Source organism: Parambassis ranga, chromosome 19 (genome assembly GCF_900634625.1).
Source record: "Parambassis ranga chromosome 19, fParRan2.1, whole genome shotgun sequence".
Classification (NCBI taxonomy): Eukaryota; Metazoa; Chordata; class Actinopteri; family Ambassidae; genus Parambassis; species Parambassis ranga.
Genome location: NC_041039.1, coordinates 7,586,673 through 7,600,172, shown reverse-complemented (window position 1 = coordinate 7,600,172; position 13,500 = coordinate 7,586,673). Strand labels below are relative to the sequence as shown.

The following is a 13,500-nucleotide window of genomic DNA, read 5'->3' as shown; positions in this document are numbered from 1 at the left end:
ACACATTTAAAACTGTGTTTATTCATATAGAAATATGCTCATGTTTTACATAACTTTATAGTTACAAATCGTAAAAAGAAAAGAATATTAACGCTATTAGCATCACAAAGTTTCTTTCAAACATACAGGAGCACAGATCTCAGAGACAAGCCCAATGTTACTATGTGAAACGTTAAGCTCTTCTGTATACTTTATAGGAAGGTGTGTGTCGGTTTGCAGCTCAGTAAAAGTGAAAGGGGCTGTTACTACAGATCTCTCTCCATCATGTACCCAGGTACTACTGAAGAACGTCAGTCAGACACTCATTCTAGTGCAGAGAATTTGTACAAACCTGCTGTAAATTCTCTCCAAACATAGCACATTAAGGGTAATCAGGGTTACAGAGAAATGCTAAAGACCCCAGTCTCTGAGCCAATAATAATATATTTTATCGGTTCTGTTTCCTCCCAAATTCATCATCCCTGACTTCCTTGTTCTCCTGAGACACGGTTGAGATGCCGCACAATGGGCAAAGTAGCTTCTGACTACACAAGAGTCTCCAAAAATGGGCATTGAGCACACAAAGCTCCTGTTCATTCTCTCTTCTGGAAGAAAAGACAAGTGCTCTCTGCATTAGCTTTCCACTTGCTTTGTCCTTAAGACTATCGGTACTGTTCATTGTACCACCTAGTGATAAACTTTTAGTCTCTTACATTAGCTCCCCCAAAGAGGGAAGCTCAGTTCCTCTCAATTTGCTCAATGTCGAGCTCGCCTCCAAGTTGATACATATCCTTCCTCATGCTACACAGTCCCGTCCATAGGGGCTCACTGTCCTTCCCATTGATGGGTTCTGGTGTCACGTCATCACAGTCTGTGGAGTTCCAGTCCTCCTCCTCTACAGCAGGGCCTGATGACATGTTCGTGGTGATCTTGCCCTCTTTGGTCCGGGGCTGAACATCCTTCAAGCCGTTTGTGGATGAGTCATCAGTGTCGCACTGACTGCTGCTCCTGAGAGTAGGGAGGGCTCGGCCTGACTCACAGCTGTCTTCGCCTGTGATTCCAGGGCAGCTGAGGCTGTGGAAATTCCTAAGTTTCTGTGGAAAGAAGGATCATTTTTTTAGAAGCATAAACTTCATGCTCTTAAGGAAACAGACATGCACTTAAATATGTCAAATCTTTGTTCTGGTAGGAGTCCACAGTTTCCATGGTGACAGCATATTTGGTGAAGAAATCAAAACAAAAACATTTCCTCCATTATGGACTGTGACCTATGTCCTAACAAGGACACAAAGATGCTGTAACTAAAGGCATACAGCCATCATATAACAATCCTCTACTGTACTCATACAGTGTGTGGGTGAGGTCAACACTGGACACTGGGCAACAGCCACCTTAATATGAAAATGTTACAAGATTCAAAGGCCATAAATTTAGCCTGCATTACATACTGGCAGTGAGGAATAGTGAGACATTGAAGCTGTGATCTGAGGTCCAACAGGAACTCCGGGCAGCAAGTGGCCAAAACACCCAGAGGGCAGACATCACTCATGTCAGCCTTTTGACTCCACATTGGCACCACACAATGCACACATACATCTGGGAAACCCACTGACTTCTTTAGGCAAATACACATGTGCCAGTGCTGCTGCAGGCAGGTCCTGTGACAGCTGTGCGCGCTGGAATGAAAAGCTTTACGACAGAGGCTTATCCAATCTGTACAGCTAATGTGAAGAAGGCAGGACAGCTGCCTCATGCCCCACAGCTACGGTGTGTTGAGCCAGAAGGACACAACAGAATAGGGCCTCTGTGAAACCTCCTGTCATTTGTGTGCTTATGCAATACCTAACAAGCATGGGACTGTGAGAGATGCAGCTCACAGCCAAGTGTAAGAGCTATGCCTGCAACTAATCAATAGTAAAAAGACAACTATACATGAGGGCTAATGCTCATCTTATGGTTCAAAGTGTCAGTAGGATAATGCAGCAAATCTTCACATTAGAAAAGCTGGAACCTATAAATATTTGTTACTTTTACGTTGCCTATGTTAAAGGCAGCTGTCAATAAATATGTTACATAGTAGTCTATTTCATAGGCTGTCTACTAAAAGGGATGAATTTATAATGTATCTTGATGTAACAGCTGTGGAGATCAAGACTACTTTGGTCAGTACAATGTACAGTCAAAAGTTTCTCTGGTGGAGAAAGAAGGTGAGAGTAATGATCCATGTCTGGACAAACAGCAGGGAAATTGGTCTCTGCATCGGATAGCTGTAGATCAAAAGAGGCCCTGCTGTTTTTCTTGGCTCTGATGAAACGGGTACATTTGTCAGCACCAGGCCAGTGTCACTGCTGCTGCCTTCAGCATTAGGACTTCACTCTCTCCAGAATTCTGGCCCAGACCCTGGGACAAAACTGATAAGGTCATAAGCAGTGTAGAACTTTAGCAAAACAGTGGCATCAACTGAAATAAGTATGGCCCTAACTTTCAGAGAAAGAAGTGAAAATCCTTGACTGTGTCCTCACACAACTTCCTTCCACCATTACAATAGGGGTCATGAATACATGCTGCCTGCGTATGTCACAGCCTCTCATCTTCTGACTGAATGGAAAGGATAGGAGGAGCAGTAAGTCTCCTCATCCATACTGACCTTGACTCTCTGTCAATAAAAGCTGATCAATAGCTCATGAGGCCCGGTTGTGGCAGCGATCCACCCACTGAGCTGAATTTACAGAAATCAATATCTCTTTACCCGACACATATCCCCCCTGTGCGACGATCTATAACCTCTGCCACAGCTGCTCTACTTCCTGACATTCAGTGAGCCACAGCAAGCCACGCAGAAGGGTAGCAGTTTCTCCCTGGGTAAATTACACCACTGTGGTGTGTGGATGATAGGACATTTTAGAGACACACTCAGCACTGTGACCAATCTTTGAATAGAAAGGTGACTTTGAATCCTGATAGGGTGACACATGTGAGGCACGATAAAGTCCTGGAGCCAAGTTCCAAGCAAGCTAACTCTTTTCCACAGAGATTTACTAAATCTAGATGGCAGAATTGTCCAAAGTGAACCTGAGCATGGGGGCTGACTAATCCTTTACAAAAACCACCAAACATGACACCAAACTGTACTTTTCTGACACAAAAGATAACCCTAACCCTGGCAATTAACATCCACACACAAAGTAGTTAGTAAAATCTCTGACCTGCTTACTTTAGGGTGTATATACTACATGACTTGGCCAAAAATTCTCATTTGCTAACTCATGTTCTTTCTGCCTGCTGAAAACCTATATCACAGCAGTTCCTTCTGTATAGGAGGAACAGAAAACAATACACAATCGGCTGGAAAGATCCAACACAAACAATCTCAGCAGCAACCTCTGTGATTATTGTTGGTTGCTTCGCCTAAGGCTGTTTACTGCATGCTGACCTTGTCCCTCTGTGTATGTGAGTGTGTGTGTGTCACAGCATTGCTGTTGTTAAGACACTACTGAACTCTGAATGACTTTCACAGAGGGGCCAAGTCCAGCACTGTGTTTATGATCCACCAGTGTATGTATGTGTGAACTTTACTGTGTGTGTCTGAGTGCTTGTGGAGCAAACAGACAAAATGCCTGCCTGTGACTGTTGAAACCTCAGAGGTGATCAGCCCAGGCCAATTGTTTAAGAAGATATTATGACTCTCTTCTTATTTTCTGCTTTGATCAAATAATATCCGGAAACACACTTGTCCTGCCATCCTTTTTTGTAAGTGCACACCCACATGATGGAATGTGACCCTGAACAGGCCTGCACGAATGAACGACAATGCCAATGCTTGTAGAAACATTTTGAGGTGTCTGTAGAGGGAGAACAGACACAATGGCGTGACCTTTGCGTGAAGTGTTTGTTTATCTGAGAAAATGACCCCAACAACAAGCTAGTGTTACTCTGACTGGTGGACCCAGCAGAGCTTCCAGCTGACATGACCATTTCCTGTCTCAAGCTCTGGACTGTGATCATTTTGAGCACAAAGGGAAGCTGTGATGACTCCAAACAATAAAAAACAAAATCACAGGAAATACTGGCTTTAGTGCACACTCAAATATTGAGTATTTAGTTGTTATTCAGAGTTATACAAAGTTACAAGTAGACAATTAATACAAACCTGGGTCATCTTTGCCAGATCCAACGAGGGCCTCTGCTTGTGTGTGTCCGCTGGTCTTCTGCGCTTCACACCGATCTTCTTGTCATTGAGGACACAAGGCTGTGAACGACTGCGGGCAAGACCTCCCTCTCCGCCACGGCGCTCCAGCTCTGGAGTGGAGTCGGGGGAACTGGTTGGGGAGGGTCCATGAGGTTCAGGGAGGCAAATTTGTTCATGAGAGAAGTAAAGGGGCTGTGCTGAAGGCTCAGAGGAGAGGGATATCGAGGAGGACGGCGTCATGCCGCTGAAGGTGGAGGGCCAGGGGAGGCGTTGGGTGAAGCAGGGTGGCTCCAGGGTGTTAGAACGGGCAGGCAGGCTGAAACTGGAGCTGCGCTGCATGGCCGGGAAGCCAAGCTGCATGTTTCCAATGCTGCTGCGCTGGACACTGCCTCCGCTGTGGCACCTCCTCTTTTCTACGGCCGTCCACACACGAGAACCCTGCGGACGCCATGTGGAGCGGCAACCACTGAGCTCGTCTGAGCAAGACAGGGACCGGCACTGTCGCTTGCTGGGGGGGGCAGTGACATGAGAGGATGCGGCCTCAGTCAAGCTTAGGTCCTGCAACAAACTGGTGATTGTGCTCGAAGTGGAGCCAACATCCCAGTCCCACTGGGCGGAACTCTTGTGCACCTCCGGCAGAACATCCCACAGACTCTCCAGGCTGGTCCTAACTGGCCTTTGCTGTATTGCACAGCTGTGGCCCACCTCATGCCACCGGCTTGTCTCTGAAACAAACATGACCATAGCCACATTCAATTTTGACTTAAGTTATATAATATATTTAAAAGGCTTTATCAGTCTGAAGCACCTTCAAAACAAATAACACTGAAGTTCTATGATCATGTGACTTTGGTGACCTCAGTGTGGACTACAGCTCCAGTCTGGGTCAGTGCATTAGTCCCAGCATGTGTACTTTTGTGTTGACACTACTCACTGCTTTGTGTAATTGGCACTAAAAATAAATCCTGCCCTCCAGGCGCCGCTTTACTGTCACAGTCTGTAAGCACAGCTGATTGGAAAAGGAAAGGGAGCTAAGTGTCCAACTGACTCAATACACTGGAGCAATAGCCCTCATAAAAACTCTGATTGAAGCTTATTGTATTTATTTTTCTCTTTGAGAGGTTTGTATCAGGCAGCAGCTGCCATGATAGGAAAACACCTGTTACATAAGAAATTCTCTTGAATTACTGCATTGGTCTGCCAACTGAACTGGTCAGTCAACTCTGAGTCAGACACTAAACATTGAGGCCACTGCCCACTCCAGGCATGTAAAGGTCTATTCTTCTTCACTGGAGATAAAATCCCCAAAAATACCATCTACGACATGCAGGCAAGACAAAGAACAAAAGGCCTACAGGTATTGATGTGTCACCGCCAGACAAACTCAATGCCATGTCAATGAAAGAACAGGACAGGGTGCATTTACATCTTACATCTTACAAAAATTAGCCCCACAGCAAATGATTGTCATAGACCTCCAACTTTACAGCAGACATAAACATTTACAGTGTGACTGAAACAAACAATGGTCTCTACAGCAACTTTAGATATGGAGAATTTATAAAAAGTTAATAAATATGTTTATTGATTATGTTAGATGGCAAACTCTTACCCATGAGTCCACAAGAGAAAAGTGCAGTCCCCTGGCTCATGGTCTGTGCCTGTGAAAATACAAAAAAAAGATGCTCTGTCAGCTCACCAGAAATAAAGTGAGATTGTATTAATAACAACTCAATAAATCACCAAATAAAAAAGCTATTGGAAAGTCAGATGCTGTGAATAATTGGTCCAAAGTGCATCTCACAGGCACGGAGTGAGTTCCACCATAAATGCCTCCTGATTGACGCTCAGGCTCTAAACATGATGACTTCATTTCACGAGACTGAGAGGGCAAACTCCGTCCACATTAGTGGAGGAATTTTCTCACTCTGCACTGGCAGAAGGAACGCTTCTACTGCATGGATGCTGCTGATTAGAAAGTGAGTCAGAGCTGTTTGGGCAAGTGAAACTAAAATACTTATTTTGTCATTCTGAGTAAAGTAAATAGAGAATTCAAATCCAAATGACAAACATTCTGGTGGCAGCAATTATGATGTAATTATCAGTAATTGTAAGAAAAATATGACTTATTTCCAACATCAGTTCTTCTGGGATCACTTGCTGTGATTCAATGAAGCAACACTTGTTAATTTTCCTTCACATTTAATTGTAAGTGGGTTAGTGTTAAATTTTTGGTCTGATTAAAGATGACAGAAAATCGGAAAAAAAAATTTTGGAGCCAAAACACTGCTGTGAAATGAATGTAACGTTAAGTTTCCTAATTCAGAGCACCACCTCATCCTCTTCCAACAAGTACGCCTCTTGGCGGGACCACATGTAAACATAAAATGACACATTTTACACAACAGAAAAGGGGAAAGAAATCCTCACCGGGCCCAAATCTGTGTGTTTGGATGTTACATCATCAGCACCCTTCTTTTCCAGTGTTTTCTTGTAAATGATCACCATGGCAACACACATCCTTGTCCCAAGCCGATCTGATAATGGCGAGTGGAGCTGGAAGCCATCACGATGAGCATGGTGTGAGCAGGCTGGTTTCTCATGAGCTTAAGACGGCGGCCCTCAACTCCTCCAGGAATGTGTTTCACTCCTCGGCCCAATCCTAAACGGACACACAAAGATGAGCACAGGATTAGAATTCAGTACATTTCTGACATTCTGTTGACCAGATAAGCAGCAAACAATCTTACTGGATTAAGGGGGAACAGATCCAGTAGGTGGAGGGTACAGAACACAAGATGAGTGCTCCTTCTAAAGATTTCTCCAGAGTATCATACATTTACCCTTGACTGACCTTTAAGGCTACTCTGAAAACTTTGTGGCTTGCTCCTTCCTTTCTGATTTCTTCAGGATGGGAGCTTAATTCAAATATGCTCACAACTTGGCCAAGCTTTGAGCTACATGCAAACACTGGTATGCCAACCTGCGCAAAATGTATCTTCCAACATGCAGATGTTGCCAATTTTCTACCACAGTACCACAAGTACAGATGAGAATAACACAAACCTAGCAAAGGAAAAATGTACATGATAAGGCATCTAGACAAAAACTAAATACAAAACCTCATGGTGGTGCTAAGGGCAAGTCAGTGGTTAGAAAACATTCCCAGCAAATACTCGCTCTGATTGACAAGTGCCATCATATGGCAGTCTGTAAATTTTATTTTCACTTCCACATGGCCTCTCCGGCGTGTCACCAAAAGTGGAACTTTACACCTTGTTTTACTCCGGCCTGTTTGTGTGGAGAGAGCGAGTTTCCTCAAAAGTATTCCACACTGGAGCACACAGAGAGAGAAGGGAAGAGAGAGCAAAGTCAAAGTTGTGTAATTGAATCCTCAGGGGCTGGCTGGGAATAGCTGACCTTGCGGTTATCAAAACAACCCTCTTCACATTAATGCTGCACCACGATTACAGTAAAACTGCTGATTAGCCACAGATGTAAATCTATATAATCATCACACAGGATTTTTACTACCACTAGATCAGTTCTACTTGAAGCCAAGTCCGGACTGGGACTATGGTGGACACAAGACAGTCGTATGATGCCTGCAAGGTCTGAGGGTGTCTGTTCAAATGACAGAAAAACTGCAGGCAGAGAGTGAGGAGAGATGGTGAAACAAAAGCATGCTCTGTGCAGAAGATCATCGTGGGAAACAAAAGAGCCGACATCAGAGGTTGTGGGTAGTGGGGTGGAGTGTGTGTGTCTGTCAGCATCACAAGATCCTGCAGGAGCCGACATACTAAATGTGGTGTGTGCATTCGACATATGATTTCAATTACTAACACTTATCACATTGAGAAAACAACTTAAATACAAGGATACTTTTATCTGCACCATTCAAGGCTATCTGACAGCTTTGACTTGCGTGAACAGAGAGAAACTTGAAGCTGGACGAGGTCAGGCCAGATTATACTGTGCGTGACCATTAACCACGGAGGTCTGCATTTTATAGCAGAGATAACTATGGATGTGCAGTGTAAACAGTATATTATCCTTAATGGCTTAGTGGTGGGTGCACATGGCATTGACAAAAACAAAAAAATACTCTTTAACACAAAGTTTACTCAAAGAGGACAGTGAATGATGTTTCCCTCCCCTGGAAAATGGAAAAAGACTAACCATAGTCCCACATTCTGGATTCTAAACAACAACTTAAGCATCTCTCTTATGCCCTTCACATAAATCTGAACTGAGTACTTTAAATGGGTGAGGTTTATAACATAATTATAAACATTCCTCTGCTCCATGACATAAGTTGAACACACAATTATAAAAGCCTAACCTAGCCACACAGCCTTTGAAATCCATTCAAACTTATGTCAGTTTGTGAATAAGAAAAACATGTTGAGAAGTGCTGGAAAAGGTCAGTCTGCTTTTTCTTGTACAGACAAACCTGCAAAGAAAATGATTTCCAGGACTTAATGGATACACCCAGCTCACTCACCTCACAGACACAGCTATGATCTGCCAAATGAAGTACCAGTATACAGAAGTTCTGCCCAAAGGGTGCCACTCCTCTTTTGATGTCATAAACCGAATCACCTCTATAATGATGCTGTCATTATCTAGAATCAGTGGGAGTCTGAATGCTTCTGCAGCCCAGACAGCACTTTATCTGGGTTGGGGCAGAAGCTACCATGACAAGTGAGAAGTCTAATCTCTGAGAAGGGGAAGAACGTTGCAGGATGTTTCCCCTCAGTCGTGGCTTACCATCACAAGCAAACAGGCTGCAGCAACAGCAGCCGTCCTACAGAGACAGCAGTGACATGGCCTTGGACGAGCTGATGGGTCTCCAGGCTTCCTTTGTGGTCACCAAAAGCCTCTCAGCCATCGCTAGTTTGAGGTGTCAGAAACAGCAAGCTATCATACGGCATAAACGAGATAGGAAACCACAGAGTCGATTGGCTCAAGTTAAAGCAGGGGCCTGCATCAAAGTCAGCTCAGCTTTCAGAAAGTCTAGGCACACAAACACTGTAAATGAGTTTTCTAAGTCCAGAAAGACTACAGACCATCAGCTTAGACATCTAAACTGAGGTCACACCCTCAAAGCTCTTTTTCCCCAATTTGAGCAGCTTTTCCATACATTGCTCAGACTGTAATCCCATGAGTTAGGCCACCATTACATAAGGATTTGCCAGCTTTGTGTCTGACTGACAATTAGAGCTAATACTAATCCATTTTATAGTACTTGGACAACTGGTGGATAACAACACATTCTGATGTGACTGTTTTTATTGTGTATAAGCCACTAATTACTTATTTTTGTGACTTAACAGATACTCAAATCAACATAAAATAGCAGAGTTTCCAGACATCCTCTTTCCGACATTCCTGAAAGAATGGCAGTCAGATTGTGTCCTGGCCTCAACAATCCCAGGATTGTGGCCATCTCAATAATCCAAGCATCTGCTGAGCACCTGAGATGGCCAGACTTGAAACCTAACTAAGGGATTTGTGCTGCTCTTCACCTATGAAAAGAATGCTGGGTAAAAGCTTGGCTGTCCCCCTACAGAAAGATTCCCTGGGAGAAAATATGCACGTTTCTCAAAAGCTTGTTTCCCCAAAGCTACTGGTGCTGGTGGCCTACTTCTTTGAGTTGCATGCCGGATCCATATTTGGACTCATGTCATAATGTTGGGTGTGTTGATGGAGCTTGTCATAGAAGCAGTTCTGCTTTTTTTCCCTGCAGCAGCGCACTAAGCATTTTTACTGTGGAGATTCAAGTATTTTTGAAGCCTGAAACTTTCTTTGTGAATTAATTAGATTTTACAAATGGCAGGTGCCACAGAGTACTGTCACGGTTGACTGGCTGAAAAGAAATTTATGAAACTCATTGTGGCGCACAGGCTAGCCCACAGCTGTCCGCATGTTCACAGAAATTAGGCTATGTCAAACAGGAGGCACACTCTTCATTTAAAGCATAAAGTGAATAGTCAGAAATGAGCATGGCTGTGAGGCTTCAATAGCAGTTATCAGGCTCAGTTGAGGGCCTGGGGTACAGCCAAGGTCTCACAAGCATGCAGCTGCCCACTTACCATAAACACAAAGGCTCAGCATGGCTATGCATGGCAGCCAAGGAGGCCTGTATTTTAAAGCTGGCCTGCTGTTTAATTATCTCATACATAATCACTTGCACTGTATACATTTGTCCAGAACAAGAGCTTTGTGGAGCTCCGTAATGAAAGCTTTTAACAAACCTGTCCAAGTTGGAGAGAAATGTTGTCCACTTGAATGCTAAGTCTAATAAAGTCTCTTAATTACAGAGGGTCGAAGACACAACATCCACAGCAGAATAACAATACATGTTAATGGGCCAAAATAAGAATAGGTTGCACAACATAAATACCACTATAAAGAAGTGGCATTACCATTCAGAGGATCTTATCACTGATATGTACAAAGATGGGAATCAGCACTGAGAGGCAGCCTCTTATGTACTTGAGGTAAAACAGCTCAACAGTTTTTAGATGGGCTTGCCAGCCCTCCAGGTGGATAGCTCTTATTTTCAGAAGAAAAGGCTCTGAAAACTTAGCTTCTCCAAGTTACCAGCACAAACAGTCCCTTAAACCCCTTTTCCAAAATCCCTCATGAAAGGGAAATGAGTTTGGCAAAGAAATTACAGTGACGGGAGCTCACAGAATGTTACACACAGGCTACAGAGCAAACATGATTTTGACAGAATGGCCACATGCTGCTAATCATAAAATATGAACATTTGTAGTAGTATATAAATGTTTAAGCCTTCTAAACTTCAGCAGTCCTAAGTATGGCTGCAGGACACTGTGAGAAGTTCAGGTTTAACAAGTTCTTGTGTTTATGATCGCAATGAGCACATAAATTGTAGAATCTGTTGGATTGGATTGTGTGTCAGCCAGCCATGACCTGATACCTGAGAGGAAGGTTTGCAGGATATAGATGACAACATTCCACTGACGGTACACTAACAAAGACAGTCTGAGAACAAAATGACATGGGTCATCAAATACTGTGGCTTCATCATGCACTTCCCACCAGCCATTCTTGTCTGGTGGGCTGATACAAGTGTTTAATTCAGCAAAACCAATATGGGCAATCTCTTTAAACTTGCACACTGTGTACCATGCTGTGTAAATGGTGGGATTTTCCAGCATTTTGCCAGTTTGCTCATATTTGACTCGCTCTAGAGATCAGTTCTTTTACACTCTGCAACATCAGAGGAGCATTTTGACCCCAGGACTGCAGACCCTGCAGAAATGTATCCAGTATTAGAGGCTGCTGGGAAGTTTAGGATCAGAATGTGTGCACCTCACATACAGTAAATTTACATAGAAGGCTGTTGAGCAGAGAAAACGTGTCATCACATTGTGTCTTTACATCACGTTTTTGACAAAGGGGACACAAAAAGCAGGAGGAGCAGACAGAAGTCTATCAGGAAGCATTTATGGAAGTAATAACACAGTCAAAACAAAGGAGGCACAGCTAAGGCAGTTCACATGGGGGAAAAGCTGCTAAGCTAACTAAGTGGTATGTTTAGTCTGCACTAAGAAACCTAACTTAGACAATAGTTCATCCAAACGAAGCTGTCATCATAAGTAAGATTCAGAAAACTTTCAAAACACAGGGAAAGCATCACTCTTCACCAGCTAACTACACTTTCCAAGTCTTCTAGAACAGTTAAACTTTATATATGAGCAAAAACTCACAAGCATGACGGTGAACGCCTCGGATCTCTCCGCAGCACCGGGCAGGCTGCTTAGTGTCGGCTGATCATGTTGAGTTTTAATTTAGCAAAAAGACAGAACGAGGCGTCAGACAGGAAGCGGAGCGAGCAGCGCTTCACGTCCTGCTCCAGGGAGCTCCTACAAACTACAACATTACCCCACTGCACTACTGTCCAACAAGACTGCACGCTAATGAGCCTGTGACAACATACACGGCCGATACCACTTTTGACAGGGGAGAGGGGTGTCTGAAAACTTATAAACATCGCTCAGTCACTTTATTTAACCACATTTATTTCCCTTATTTTCTCTGTTGTTGTTTCAAGTCTATTTCACATTACGCTTCTGTCTGTATACATGCAGAAACTAATCTATTCTGTCTATGTTGCTATTAAACACCGCTCTCACGTTTGTAACTAGTGGTCTAGTCCACCCTGCAGTAATGAAAAGTAGTCAGTTTTGGAGCAGTTCATATAGACAAGGTACTTTCACAATACACAGTGGTGTAATGTGATAACTTTCCTAAAGTGTGTGACCTGCAGACTCACTGAGAGATAAAATAGAGATGTATGTTATATATGTAAACACAAAATAAATCCCACTGTAACACAGGCTAGTCCTAAATAAATACATTGATCACAAACAGATGTTTCTCCAGGAACTAAATAATGGCTTTATCATGATCTACATCAGCATGGGATATGATAAGTTTGTTTTTCTTACATTTTACTTTTCCAATACAGTATGCACTTTAATAATAACACATAGCTTGTGTATAATAACAGTGTTTGTTCAGCTTTCTGTATATTGGAACATTGTGTGTTATTTGTGTATACCTGGATTTTAAAGTCAAGCTGGGTTCTGCATTCCCAAAAAATTGATATGTATATGATCATATACGGTAAGTTAATTTATTTTCTGTGGGGTGAAGTTAGCACACTGGGCCTCAGAAGGGTGGGGAGCAGAGACTCACCCCTGGCAGACGCTATTGTTAATCAAGGAATAACATCTGTTGTGTGCCTCTAATCTCCCCCAGACCGTCAGACTGTCCTCCTCGGTTTTAGACTGTCTGTCTTTTGTGTTAAAGAGCCCTCAGGATTTGTCATCTCCACTGTGTGAGTACAGTGTGGGGGTGTCACTTTAGGATTCGTCAAACATATACAGATATATGCATCTACAGTTTTCAAAATCACAGGCAACTCTTTGGGAAGCAGATAATCGAAGCAGCTTGCAACACAGGAGGAGCAGGGAGACATGCGGTTCAACAAGTTGTGTGTGTTGTGACTGTGACAACCATAGGGGGCAGTATCCACCAATCATTACTACAGGAAAAGACTGCAGTACAAACTGGAGTATAGTGTTTGTATAAATGGAATCATAACTTTGATTTTGTTTTTTGTTTTTTTTTGTTTTTTATACTTCATGTAACTGTAGCTAGCATATGGCTACCAGTAAATAGGAAGTGATGTTCCAGCTCCTAGTGCTTAGACCCCATGCAGAATGCTGCATGCCATCTGTGGCTCACACTGGCTGGAGACAGATGGCTAAAGGACTCCTGTTACAGGAGCCATC

At 43.3% G+C, this 13,500-nt stretch overlaps 1 protein-coding gene across 1 annotated transcript; it reads right to left on the bottom strand.

Moving 5' to 3' along the window:
* Nucleotides 1–12,089, bottom strand: fam53b (family with sequence similarity 53 member B). Its single transcript, XM_028432056.1, has 5 exons — nucleotides 11,911–12,089; nucleotides 6,599–6,830; nucleotides 5,781–5,829; nucleotides 4,130–4,893; nucleotides 1–1,073 (listed from the first exon to the last, which is right to left on the bottom strand). The coding sequence occupies exons 2-5, from the start codon at nucleotides 6,686–6,688 to the stop codon at nucleotides 717–719; spliced, it is 1,260 nt and encodes a 419-aa protein (XP_028287857.1). The 5' UTR covers nucleotides 6,689–6,830; nucleotides 11,911–12,089; the 3' UTR covers nucleotides 1–716.
* Between the last annotated feature and the right edge of the window lie 1,411 nt (nucleotides 12,090–13,500).

Bases quoted from the DNA above. Each gene is read 5' to 3' on its own strand.
- fam53b (XM_028432056.1), bottom strand. From the start codon at position 6,688: ATGTGTGTTGCCATGGTGATCATTTACAAGAAAACACTGGAAAAGAAG. The intron at 4,894-5,780 runs GTAAGAGTTTGC...TGTTTGTTTCAG, and splicing joins TTTCTCTTGTGGACTCATGG to AGACAAGCCGGTGGCATGAG. The intron at 1,074-4,129 runs GTTTGTATTAAT...TTCTTTCCACAG, and splicing joins ATCTGGCAAAGATGACCCAG to AAACTTAGGAATTTCCACAG.